The sequence below is a fragment of the Stegastes partitus genome, unplaced genomic scaffold (genome assembly GCF_000690725.1).
Source record: "Stegastes partitus isolate 25-593 unplaced genomic scaffold, Stegastes_partitus-1.0.2 Scaffold207, whole genome shotgun sequence".
NCBI lineage: Eukaryota > Metazoa > Chordata > Actinopteri > Pomacentridae > Stegastes > Stegastes partitus.
Genome location: NW_007577938.1, coordinates 575,284 through 589,457, shown reverse-complemented (window position 1 = coordinate 589,457; position 14,174 = coordinate 575,284). Strand labels below are relative to the sequence as shown.

At 41.3% G+C, this 14,174-nt stretch overlaps 1 protein-coding gene across 1 annotated transcript in view; it reads left to right on the top strand.

The window, feature by feature from the left end:
- Positions 1-1,868: 1,868 nt before the first annotated feature.
- Positions 1,869-14,174, top strand: part of itga10 (integrin, alpha 10) — a 64,725-nt gene continuing 52,419 nt past the window's right edge. The window contains exon 1 of the mRNA XM_008280706.1: positions 1,869-2,675. Coding sequence (XP_008278928.1) covers positions 2,624-2,675 — 52 coding nt within the window. The 5' untranslated portion in view covers positions 1,869-2,623. The remainder of the gene's footprint in view (positions 2,676-14,174) is intronic.

Sequence of the window (14,174 nt, the reverse complement as noted above, 5' to 3'; positions counted from 1 at the left end):
CATTACTGGATGTTCTATGAGTGGTTGTCTAGCAGGTTTTGAAAACTGCAGACGTTTTCCTTTTACTTCCTACAAAGCAGTTGCATGCAGCATCGTACATTTGGGACTTTATGCCACTTTAAGCTCACAGTGTGAAATCACCTGTCGGCGCTCTGCAGCTCGGCTTTGTTGCTCGACTGAGACCCTGCCATTAATCTTCTGCTGCCCAGGATTGTAGGTCAGAGCGACCAGAATAGCTTGGTGGCACACAGGCTGCAAAATGCGGCCGGATGTTGCAGGACGAGGTGATATTTTTGGCATTTGACACACTTCAGACAATAAATCTGTTATGGTGTCACACTGTGTAGTTTGGCTGTACAGGTGTTGGAAGACCACCTTGGGTAAACTACGGATCACCGCTCGGCTCTGTCTTCGCCAACCTCAGTAGGAAAACGACTCCTGCAGGAAAGCAAAGACACTTCAGAGTTTAATCATTTAGCCCTGCACCATCATCCCGTCTGTCAGTCTGAGTTTGGTTCAACTAAAAGGCTGATATTTTACACAGGAGATATAAGCTGTTAATGAAGCCGACTTTCCAGCATGAAATCGAGTTTTTGACCTGAAAAAATCTAAACCAAAATCACGGATAGTTATCGTAAAAACTTTTAATTTAATGTTTTATTAATGTTTACAGGTGACTGACTGCTTTGACAGGCAGGTGGTGGTTGGGTTGAAGGGACACCAAAAGTCTTCATGAGCCACACCCAGAAAAAACAAAAGGTAGAACCACTTTTTATTTCCACAAAGAACCTTTTAGGCAACATGTTCTTTAAAAAAAAAAACAAAAAAAAAAAGCACATTAACAGAATATGTTGGAAGGTACATTCAGCATGGTGAAACACCAGTTTGTAGCGTTGCTGTTTCTTCTCCCAGACATTTGGAAAAGTGCAGGTTTTATATTCAACTTTTATTTCATTTCTGCAAACTGATCTGTGAAGAATCCTGTACGGTGCCTCAATAAATGTCCTGATTGGTTCCTTTAAATGAACGATGCTCCATTTACGGAAACATTTACATGATTGATTCAATAAATAAGCGCTTTTCTATGATTTTTCTGTAGTTTTTCCTTAAGTTTAACAGTTCTTTTAGCATTTTATATCAAACTATTCCATGTAAATGGGAGCACAAGCACGCAAACAAAGTGGTTGGCCATTTTTTTCATGTTCCTTTTTACTTTATTCCACTACAAACAAGTAAATTCTGGGAAAAAAAACGTCAGCTACATAGATGCACAAACACAACTGAATCCTAAAACCTTCAATTGTGGATCCAAACTAAAAGCACGGAACAATAAATGTATTTGACAGCAAGAGACAGGTTGATTTGAAGAACTTTTGTGTTTAAACTTCAAATGTAAGAACTAGTTTTTAATAAATTTTATATTTTGGGTTCTTGGTGGGACAGAAGATCATGTTATAAGATACCAGATGGGAATTTAGTTAATTACAAAAATTAGTTTGTGATGCTTTATAGACTAAATTGATAATCAAAAACAGAAATAATAAATAGTTTTAGCTCCAATTTCACACCTCCTACCAAATAATTCCAATAAAAATTAAGAAGTTTTAGTATTTTGTACTTTAAAGAGCCACAAAGTGCATGAAAGCGGTTCTTCAGTTGGCGAAGGCGCTTTAAAGAACCAAAGAACCGTTATTCCTGAACATTTTCTCCATAGTTGAGAAAGAAGTGAAAGACTTTGAGAGAGAAACTGTTGGAGAGAAAAACAGAGAGACAGAGTGAGAGAGAGAGAGAGATGTGGGTTTGAGGTTTGAGCAGCAGTTGCGCACAGAGCAGCCTGCTGGATGGAGGGAGGGCAGCTGCGAGGATAAATGCGCTCTTTCATTTCAAAGTGGGAGAAATCCGTGAACCGGAGGCGCGCGTTTACACCGACAGGAGCGCACAGAAGAGGACGAGACCCGTTCTGGTGCTGGTGTAAAGAGAAGCAGCGGAGTGGACCATGGAGCTGTCAGGGGAGTCGCGCACGACAACAACGACTAACCTCAAAGTTTGGGCTTGATGAGCGCAGTTTGGAGAGTTTGATCTTCAAAGACGCACTCCGGAGAGTCTGCGGGGATCCGAGCCGCTGCCGAGGAGGTGTTCCACATTTGTAATGGTTTAATGAGCTCCGTGTTGGATGAGACAGGTGCAGGGATTTCACGCAGCGTGGCTCACTGAGCTGCCAACGAGGTGTTCTTTCTCGATTATATGACAGTTTTTGCGCACAAGTCACTGTTTTAGAGGTACAGATCACAGACAGGAATTATCTCTCTTTTTTTTTTCTTTTCTTTTTTTGGAGTAGGTGTATTTTATTTTAAAGTGTATTTAACAGCTCGAGACTGCCTCTGTAAACCCAAGTCCTGAAGGGGAGCCCCACGCACAGCCGACATGCCCCTGCAGCACCGTTTGACCGGATTTTACGCATCTCTTGGGGAAAGAGCGAGCTGAAGAATTACGCGTGTGTGTGGTGGACATCGACATTCCCAGCAGCTCAGGGGAGAGCACTTTGTAAACAGACAGGGGGAAAAGAGAAAAAAAAACAGACCAGAAACGGAAAGAGAGAGGCTGCTTTCATTCGTTTTCATAAATGGAGCTGCGTAAATACCTGTTGTGCTTGGAGTTTATCCTCCTTCTCAAAGGTAAGATCCACTTTTTGAGCGTTTTCTGTTGTATTGATGCATGTTCACCTGTTTTTACATTTAAAAACCCAACTGAAAGTTTGTTTTTGAACAATTTAAAGCTGCCGAAGTCTAAAAAAAGCAGGTGAGTGACTCATTCTGTGAAGCTTGAACTCTGTCCTGTGAAGTGCTGCTGCCTCCTCACTGCTCCTCTCAAAAATAAGCGTTCTTAAATGGTTCTTCAGAAGGTTCCCTGGTTCCTCTATCACCAAATGAAGAACATCTTTATTTAGGGGATGGCTCTTAGTGTGAAGAGTCTTCATTTTTACTGGGTTTACTTGGTTTGGTGGCAGGTTAGCATGAAATTAGAGCCACAACTGGTGATGATTTTCTTCATTAGGTTCATAAAGCATCAGAAAACAGTCATAACTACTCGTCAAGCTTCCCAAATCTCAAGCTGGAATCGTGTCATCTGTTGTTCTGTCTGACCAACAACCCAAAATATTAAATGTGTTACGATGAAAGACATTCATTTAAGTTCATTGATAAATGTTTTTTAAAACTAGCTGTCAAGTTCGTTCAGTGTTTCTTGATTTTTAGTTTAGATCCATGTGAGTTTCAGGTTGTAGGTGCTTCATGTTTCTCCTCATAGTGAGAGTTTGTGTCATCTGTCACTAAACGAAGTAAAAAGGAATGTTTGCGTGCTTGTTTATTTAAAAAATAATTAGATTTCAACGCTCAAAGAACCATTCATGATGAGAAACGAAAAGAACTTTGTGCAAAATGGTTCCTAAACAACCTGAAATTCTTTGGAACACTTCTTTTTTTTCAACGTTCTTTAAGGCACCTTCTTAAAAAATCAGTTTACAGAAATGGTTCTTTAACCCTTTGAAATCGTGAGCAGTTTTTGAGCATGTTTGACCTTTACAACCTCCTCATCAACCGTAAGAAGATGTTGTTTACCGTGTTTGAACCGTGCTCTGTGGAAACACATCCTGCAGTTCAGCCCAGAACTCAGAATTTTTGTCACATGGTGTGTTTTTTTTTGCTACATGGCTCATCCATTGTGGTGACAAGTGCAGAATGTTTTTAAAACTTTTTTACAGAATCTGTTTGTAGTTGGTGAAAAAATGGCCAAATGAATCATGTAAAACTGAATGATTTTTGATTAAACATCACAATTTTAAGATGAGATTTTGTCAGTTTTCATGTTGGAAAAGTTGACAGGTCTGTCTTTCTAGTTTCTGGCTGACAAATGATGTCGTTTAGGCGATGTTTTTTTGGAGGGGGTTCAGAGAGAGGGATCAGTGGTTAGCACCGTCGCCTCGCAGCAAGAAGGACACCCGGGATCTTTCTGCGTGGAGTCTCCATGTTCTCCCCCCGTGCAGCGTGGGTTCTCTCCGGGTTCTCCAGCTTCCTCCAACAGTCCAGAAACATATTGAGGTTAATTGGTGATTCTAAATTGTCCGTAGGTGTGAATGTGAGTGTGCTTGGTTGTCTGTCTCTAAGTGTAGCCCTGTGATAGACTGGTGACCTGTCCAGGTGAACCGGCCTTCGCCCTGAGTCAGCTGGGATAGACTCCGGCCCCCCATGACTCGAGTGAGGATTGAGAGGTGAATAGATAATGGATGGATGGGTTCAGAGGGTCAACGAGCCATTTTTGGTTCCAGTTAACGCCTTAATTTTTCCCAGTGTCTCAGTGGCTGATTTGGTCGTTAACCTCCTCGACATGTTTGAATAACGGCGCCACACGTGTCTCCATGACTCCGTGAAGCTTTCCTTGGTGTGACAGCGGACCACTGACCACGAGGACATTCCTGGCGTGGTTCTGTGCAGATGAGGAGAAAAGCAGCTGCATTAAAACACCTGGCGGCACTCCATCTGCCAAATGGATCAAAGATTTAGGAAGCTGTGCACGAGTCCAACGAAATATGGCTCAAAGTCTCATCTGTAAATCTATCAGTTGGGCTGAAGATGTATTTCATTCCTGCTGGAGGAGCCGTTAGAGGTATCTGCATGCATCCTCAGTCGAAAGGTTACTGGTTCATCTCCTCTTACCGCCAACACCCCCTGACCTCGGCAGCTGCGTAACTCGACCTCTCCGATCGCTTCAGCCGCTTCCATCTTGATGTCTAAGGTTGCCCCTAATAAGGCGCCGGTGCCATGTGTGTTTTCTCCATGAAGCATGAACATGGGCTCGTGTTCGACCAGAAACAAAGTGAAAGAGCCATTGTTGTCTACCAGGACTGTGCAGTGGATGCATTAGAGCAGGCAGCCATGCAGCAGAATCAGGCCCAGAAATTAGTGCACAGCTTCTGAAGTTAATCTATAGATTGAAATGTTTGTGGCGGGCGATTATCCATGCCAACCATCTCCACACAACCGAGGAATGTATGAAGAGGTCCCACAGGCACATACATCTGTTGAGAAAATGTTCCCCGTGGTTAGTTTTTACACTTTACACTCCATTACCAGTTTAAATCGTGCGTGCACCAGTCCAAAACCACTTTAAAATCAGTCCAGAACCAGTTTAAAACATGTCTGAAACCAACCCCAAAACCATCCTCAAACCAGTCCAAAAACCAGTCCTGAACCAGTCCAAAACCCACCTAAAACCAGCCTATAACCTTTTAAAAACCAGTCCCAAACCATAGACTGGTTTGGACTGGTCTTAGATTCGTTTTGAACTGGTTTTTACACATTACCCTTCATTACTGGTTTGTATTAACCATGCACCAGTCTAAAACCAATCCCAATCCAAACCAAAACCAGCACAAACCCACTCTAAAATCTGTCCAGAACCAGTAAAATCCTGTCTAAAACCAGTTTAAATTTAGTCCAGATCCAATTTATTACCAGTCTAAAACCAACACCCAAGAAGCCTAAAATCAGTCCAAGATCACTCTAGAACTAGTCCAGAACCATGGGCTGTTGTAAAGCTGGGTTTGGACTCAACTTAGGTTGGTTTTGGACTGGTTTCTACACTTTACACTCCATTACCAGTTTAAATAATGCATGCACCAGTTCAAAACCAATCCAAACCAACACCAGCCTAAAAAGATTCTAAAATCAGTCCAGAACAGGTTTAAATACTGTCTTAAGCCAACATGAAACCAGTCTGAAATCAGTCCAGAACCGATTTAGAACTGCTCTAAGACAAAAACCAGTCCAAAACCAATCCCAATCCAAACCAAAACCAGCATAAACCTACTCTTTACACAATGTATTACCAGTCTCAAACCAACCCCAAAAGCAGTCTAAAATTAGTCCAAAGTCAGTCTAGAACTAGTCCAGAACCATGGGTTGGTGCAAAGCTGTGTTTGGACCGGTTTTATATTGTTTTTTTGACTGGTTTTAGGACAGTTTTGGACTGGTTTTGACTGTTTTTTACACTTTACACTCCATTACCAGTTTAAATCATGCATGCACCAGTTCAAAACCAATCCAAACCAACACCAGCCTAAAATCAGTCTCAAATTAGTCCAGAACCAATTTAAAACCAACCTCAAAACCAGCCTAAAACCAACCCCAAAACCCAGCCCCAAATGGGTCCAAAACCAGTCTAAAACCAGCTGAAATACCTTTCCAAAACCCACCTAAAACCAGTCAAAAACCAGTACCAAAACCATGGGCTGGTTTAAAGCTGGGTTTGGACTGGTTTTGAACTAGTTTTTACACTTTACACTCCATTACCCGTTGAAATCATGCATGCACTGGCTAACCTTTACCACCTTGTTCAGCGCGCAGCCTTAATTCGTACAGTAGCTGGTGTGATTTGTGTTCTTCTGTGTGTCTTGTAGGTGAGTGAGTATGTGTGTAATGTTAATGGATTCAGCAGAGCTCCCTGAAGCAGGCAGCAGCCTTCCCATGTCTGTTACACTCTGTTATGCTTTACTGAGATGTCAAACACAGGTGTGCATGTTTAACTCGCCATTCATAAATCCCCCCGCTATTATTCTCCCAGCTTCTCGTCGTCTTTTTTTCCCCCTCACTCTCGAATCATTTAATTCCTGCACTCCCCCTCATCTTCCACCCCCGTTTACCCACGAGAGGGTGACAGAGATGAGAACAGAACACGATGGAGATAATGGAGAGAAAATCTGTGAGAAGAAAAGGGGGAATGAGTGGGAAACGTTATGAGTCACTCAGATAAAGATGATAGAAACAGACAGTCGAGAAGACATTTCTGCTGAAGGACAGTTCAAAGAGGAATTAATCCACAGCCTCGTCAGATGTGGCTTTAAAAGACTGTAATCAGATAGTGACCAGTGCACAGACACTCCTTTGACCAGTGACTACAAAAAGAAAACACGTTAGAATGCAGCTTTATTCGAATGACAGATGAAACGTGGAAGAACGGACTGTTTTCATGCTGGATGCTGCAGGTCATTTAGGGCTGAAGTCATCCACCTAAATGTTCACAACTTGTTTTTGTTTGTTGTTGAAGAAATCATTTCAGACGGTAAAGTACGACACAAATCTGCCACATGACTGCAAACCATGAATCAACAACAGCCCAAACAAGCCCCTAATCAGTCCAAAAATCAGTCCAGACCACAAGTTTAAAACCATTCTAAAAAAAAACACTTAGCCATCAGTTCAAAGCCGGTCAAAATCCATCCTAAAAACAGCCTGAATCCAGTTCAAAATCAGCCTAAAATCAGCCCAAAACCAGTTTAGAAGCAGTTGAAAACCTACCGAAACCAATCCAGAAATAGGTCCAAACCCAGTCTTGAATCAACCCCCCAAAAATTAATCCATGCCCGTCTAATTCTACCTCAAAACTAGACTATAACCAGTCCAGATCCAGTTTCAAACCTACCCAATGTCCAGTACAAAACCCTTCTGAAACCAACCCAAAAACCAATCCAAAAATATTTTAAAAACAAACCCAAAAAGTTCAAACAAGTCAGAAACCCAACAAAAAAAACTGTTTAAAGCCAATCCCTAATCCAATCCAAATCCACACTAAAACTACTCCAAAACCAGTTTAAATCCCATCCAAAAACCAGTCCAAACCCATCTTGAAACTAGTCTAAAACCAGTGTAAAACCAACCACAAAAAATTATACAAAACTATTCTAAACCAACCCAACAATCAGTCCAAAGCCTGCCCAAATCCACACCTAACTACTTCAAAATCAGTTTAAATCTCATCCAAAAACTAGTCCAAAAGCAGCCTTCAGCCAACCCAAACCCTGCCTGAATCCCATCCAAAACCATTCTAAAGCCAACCCAAAAATTAATCCAAAACCAGTTTAAATCCCATCCAAAAACCAGTCCAAACCCAGGCTGAAACTAGTCTAAAACCAGTGTAAGACCATCCCCCCCCAAAAAATAATCCAAGACAATCTAAAGTAAACTCAAAAATCAATTCAAAGCCCGTCCAAATCCACACTAAAACTACTCCAAGATCACTTAAAATCCAGCCACAAAACCAGCGTTCAACCAACCCAAACCCAGTGTATAACCAATCCAAAAAAACAATCCCAAACCAATTCAAATCCAAACCAAAAACCAGTCCAAACCCAGCCTGAAACTAGTCCAAAACCAGTTTAAAACCAATCCCAAAAAATCAATCCAAAACTATTCTAAAACCGACCCAAAAATCACTCCAAAACCAGCTTCATAGTCATCTAAAACCTAAATATCCTTCAAAAATCCACCTAAAACCACTATAAGACCAGTCCAAAACCAGCCTTTTGTTTCCTGTATAGTTGTACTTTTCTTGATGTCCGTTCTGTTGCAGAGACGCTGTAAGTTGGAACAACCGATACTTACTCCTCTAAAGAACAGATAAAACATTATATTTGAGCTCAGTATAGATCCAACGGACTCACTGTCCAATTAAGGCAACATACATCACTGTCTGTGCATGATGTTACATACGAGAGCTGCCGTGTTTCTATAGTATCCAAAACACTGCAGTGTCGAGTTCCCCAACATGCGCACGCACTCGTGCACGCTCGACACAATCACAAGCATTCAGTAGCGCCCAGAGCCGAGCGTGTGGTCGCGAGGATCTGGACTTAGTTTGGCTTGATAAATGTTTGCCGCCAGTTGTCATGGCGATGGGTGGTCAGACAGCCCTGTGGTACAGCGTCGTATATAAACCCCAGCAAAAATGGAACCAGGATGGGGGAAAAAAAAAAACAGCCAGCAATGATGGTACAGTCTTCGTGGAAGCCGGAGGGGCCTTGTGGTCGAATTACAGCGTGTGTTGTAGAAGGAGGAGGCTAAAATAAAAAGAAGCAATATTCTGGTTTATGAGGAGAACGAGTGAAAGAGGAGGATGAAGGGGAACATCAGTAGCAGGACTCGTTATCGGACGCCTGGTTTGTTGTGGAAAGAAATTTGGAGCTGCAGCGTGGGTGACGCTGCCACAAGAAAAGACGGTTTACGACGGTGTTTGTGAGAAAAAAAGGAGCTGCTGGGTGCGAATCGGAGAAGCAAACTAATTACAACAAGGCTGGAAAGATGGGTTGGTTTTTTTTTGTCTTTCTGGCAGCCTCACAGAAGATTTAGGAGTTATTCTATCCTTGCCCACGCATTATTCCCCCCGGTGAAGTGTATCAAACATCTGTGCAGAATCACATCATCGGAGGTTTGGATCGGGAAACGCTGGAAGCTCTGCAGAGAGAGCAGAAATGTTCAACTGCACTTACATCCTAACCATAATGTAATTTAACCCTCTGAACTCCTGTCACATTTTTCCTCACTGTGGGCTCATTTTTCACTGCATTATAAAGTCCTGTACCTCCTGTACAGAAACAGAGCAACCACGACTAGAAGGAGGGAGAAATGTCTTCTGTGCAATTAGAATGGTATAATGTGCAAAAAAGAGAAAACAAAAGTTGAATTTCTCTGATTATTCTGTGCAGTATGGCACAGCTGTAAAGCCACAAATAATAATAATTTTAAAAAAGTAGAAATCCTTTTATTCATTTTGTAAAAACTGCAAAACTGGAATCACTGTGTACACATTTTTTTTGCAAGTGTTCACAGTTTTTACTGACATTGGGGGAAAATGCTGGCTCTCCATGTGTGCTCTGTAAACGCTTCCTGCAGTACAGTCAAATAGTTATTGAATTTTCCTCATGTGACTGTTGGTCTCAGCTCAGTCACTAATGGCTTCACGGTTGCATTGAGGAGCGCAGAATTTTTTCTTTTTCACACAATCTGGTTAGAGCAAACGATTTCTTTTTGGCAATACTTTAAATGGCAAAATGGTTTTCAAACCTATTGGCAGGTTTTTGGGTTTAGAGTTTTAAATTGTAACAAAATCATAACTGGGATTGACATTTCCAAGATTTTTCAAATCAACTGAGGGATACAAGAACAGTTTATTGTATTTTAATCATCATTGTGTATTTCCACATGGATCTATTTATGCTTTGCATCTGCAGAGGAGACTGATCAGGGAAACAATCCAAAACAAATCTAGAAAACTCAAAAAAGGATCCAAAGGCTGTCCAAATCCACACTAAACCTACTCCAAAACCGGTTAAAATCCAACCCAAAAACCAGTTTAAATCCAACTCAAAAACCAAAAGCAGCCTTCAGCCAACCCAAACCCAACCTTAAACCCATCCCAAACTAATGTATAACCAACCCAAAAAACAATCCAAAATCATTCTAAAACCAGCCCAAAACCCAGCCTAGAACTAGTCTAAAACCAGTGTAAAAGCAACCCCAAAAACTATCCAAAACCAGTCTAAATCCAACCCAAAACCAGGCTTCAACCAACCTAACCCCAGCCTGAAACCCATCCAAAACTAGTGTAAAACAAACCCAAAAAACAGTCCAACACCGGTTTAAATCCAACCCAAAAACCAGTTTAAATCCAACTCAAGGCCAGCCTGAGACTAGTACAAAACTAGTGTAAAGGCAACCCAAAAAGCTATCCAAAACCAGTCTTCACCCAACCCAAATCCAGCCTGAAACCCATCCAAAACTAGTACAAAACCAACCCCTAAAAAAAATTCAAAATCATTCTAAAACCAACCCAAAAATCACTTCAAAACCAGTTTAAATCCAACTCAAGCCCAGCCTGAAACTAGTACAAAACTAGTGTACAGCAACCCAAAAAGCTATCCAAAACCAGTTTAAATCCAACCCAAAAACCAGTCCAAAACCAGGCTCACCCAACCCAAACCCAGCCTGAAACCCATCCAAAACTAGTACAAAACCAACCCCAAAAAACAGTCCAAAATCATTCTAAAACCAACCCAAAAATCACTTCAAAACCAGTTTAAATCCAACCGAAAAACCAGTCCAAACCCAGCCTGAAACTGGGCCAAAACCAATGTAAAACCAACTTCACTCCAAAACCAGTTCCAAACCCATCTAAAACCCTAATATCCTTCCAAAATCCACCTAAAACCACCATAAAACCAGCCTTTCGTTTCCAGTATAGTCGTATTTGGTTGGTTTTTGATGTTCGTTCTGTTGCAGAGATTTGAATTTGACGGATCGAAGTACGTGGCCAAAAAAATCCCCAAAACTGTTTGACCTACAGTGATGTGCAGCGCAGAAAACTAAAATGACTGAGATCAGTTCCTGAGCCACCAAAAGCTGCATGATATTGGAAGAAAAATGGCATCCGTGACAAACATATTGCAATATGGAAAAACAACTTCATAATGATAGCTTGAGAATAACTCACTGACTGCACGATGCACTTTGTGGCCAAAGCTCTGCAGCCTGAGCCCTTATGTTTACGTTGTGTGTTGTAACACACATCGACGTCCCGAGCAACAAGCGCATGCAAAAATGCAAACAGGGATTAATCAGTCCACAAGTTCACATTAATAAAGTGTGAGTTTGGATCACACGTCTGTTGCAGCTGCATAATAATCTCCTTGTTTCAGCTCGTAGCTTTGTGATGGCAACTTGAGATAAATATGTGTTCATTCAAGACGGGGTTTTTCGTGAGGTTAAAAACGATCGTATCAGTGATTTCTATCTGCTGTTTGGAACATTTCTCATGTGGTGTCACTCTGGAAATGTCAGTAGTCATAGACTGAAGCATTGGACTCATTTGAAAAGTCAGAGGATGACCAAAGTTGTTAGATTTTCTCCCAAGGGGAATGTAAATGGCTGCCAAACATGTGCACAATACATAAATATAAGCAATCATGAGGAATTATCACGCAGATATTAATTAGTCAAACTTTTATCGATAAATAGTGGCTTCCAATAAAAAATATTCATGACTCTTCCACTCAGTCTCAGCAGCTCTTAGATCAACCAAACCTTCCAGTTTCATTCCTGCCTTTTACTCTGAAGGTTTTTTTTACCAGTTATAGCCCGATTTACACATTTTATTCTTAAAAACATGGATTTTCTTTCTGGCTGTTGACAGTATTTTTAGATTTCTGGAGTGATCAAAAGAGATTCCCTCTGGAAAAACCTTTGACTCTAATATGTCGACATAATACAACCTGGCTTTATCCCATGTTCAGATTTGAACATAAAATAAACACCTGAGTAAGTTTGTGATGATATGTGTTAAAAATTTGATCCCGTTCACCTGCAGTATTTGGCATTAAAGTGCATTTTACACAGTCGATGCTGTGCTTTGTATCTCGCTCAAAATAATAGAAATTAAAAAACCCAATAAGCCGAGTTTTAAGTCTTGTTTGGACGCAACGACTGTTTCCATGCTGGATGCTGCAGGTCATTTAGGGTCGAACTTCACCTAAATGTCCACAACTTCTTTTGTTTGTTGTCGAAGAAATCACTTCAGACAGCATCATACGACCCAAAACTGCCACATGACTGCAAACCACGAATCAACAACAGCCCAAACAAGCCCCTAATCAGTCCAAAGCACCAGTTTAAAACCATTCTAAAAACAAACTCAAACATCGGTTCAAAGCCTGTTCAAATCCACCCTAAAAACAGCCTGAAACCAGTTCAAAATCAGCCCAAAACCAGTTTAGAAGCAGTTGAAAACCTACCCAAACCAATCCAAAAATAGGTCCAAAACCAGTCTTAAACCAACCCCAGACTCCAGCCATTCCAGACCCAGTTTTAAACCTACCCAGTATCTGGGCCGCCGCTTTAGCTCACCTGGTTGAGCTGGCGACCCATGTTCAGGAGCTATACTCTCCAATGCAGTGGCCATAGGTTCAAATCCCACTCATGGCCCTTTGCTGCAACCCATTCCCCCTTTCTCCTCCTCCACTTTCCTGTCTCTCCTTTGATTGTCCTATCTAATAAAGGCAAAAAGACAAAAACAAAAACTTAAAAAAAGCCTACCCAGTATCCAGTACAAAACCAGCCTAAAATCACACCAAAAACCAGTACAAAAATATTTTAAAAACAACCCCAAAAATGTGTCTGAAGCCTGTCCACATACACCATAAAACAAGTTCAAAACCAGCCAGAAACCCAACAAAAACCAGTTTAAAACCAACCCCCAATCCAATCCAAATCCACACTAAAACTACTCCAAAACCAGTTTACATCCTCACCAAAACTCAGCCTGAAACTAGTCTAAAACCAGTCTACAATCAACCAAAAACTCTTGGGTTATTAAAAAACCCAATCAACCGAGTTTTAAGTCTGGTTCGGATGCAACAACTGACGCTTTGACTTAAAACAACAAATGTAAACCTCCAAGTGGAGCTAAATGCAAAGTCAGGGTTTCTGAAAGTCAGTAGGTTTCATTATACTGTACTAAAACACTGCCGTTTTTAAAAGCTGCAAGTCTTTGCTACAAATGACAAAATGTGGGCTCAAGAAAAACAGAACATTTGCCTGAAAAATGAGAGAAAAGTGAAAGAGCAGGTAGAAAGAACCTAAAGCGTGAGAAAAGCAGGAGCACAGATGGAAGAGAAACAGGAACATATCTAGTTTCCCTCCGAATCCCCTCTGATTGACCTGACCGAGGTCACCGTCGCTGAGCGTTTGTGGGAAAAATATCCACGTACAAGTGTGTGCAGAACTCTGGTTTTTCTGCAGGTTACAGCAGAGTTTGCTGCTAAACTGCGACGCCAAGTCCAATTTTATTCAGAAAGCCTCTTTTGTACCAAACACGCCCTGCTTTGCAGCACTGCAAATAACACACAGCGGACGCACAAGTGGGACAAGTTAAATACTGAGTGTGGAGCTGCGCAGACTGAGCTGAAAATAATACACGATGATGCTCTTTAATTTAGGTGGAAATGTGTAGGTGGTGTGAGTTTATTTCCTGTCAGCTACTGGCAGCGCCAGCGAACGCTTCTACAGAAAACGGAAATCAGCTTCGGGTCCATTTAAGATCTAACGCTGGTCTTTAAACTGGTTTTAATGCAATCTTTGATCCAAACAAAACCCAAAATCCATTAGTTCAGCCTCATCACATGCACCCGATAGCATAACTGCAATAATGCAATTATTTTGAGATGCTGATAAGCATCTAAGAGTCGTGTTTTTATTCACTGTGGCCTCATTTTCTTTATCACTGCAATAGAAAATTCTGCACCTCAGTGGAAACAAAACAATCATGAAGAAGGATGTCTTCTGTGCTGAATG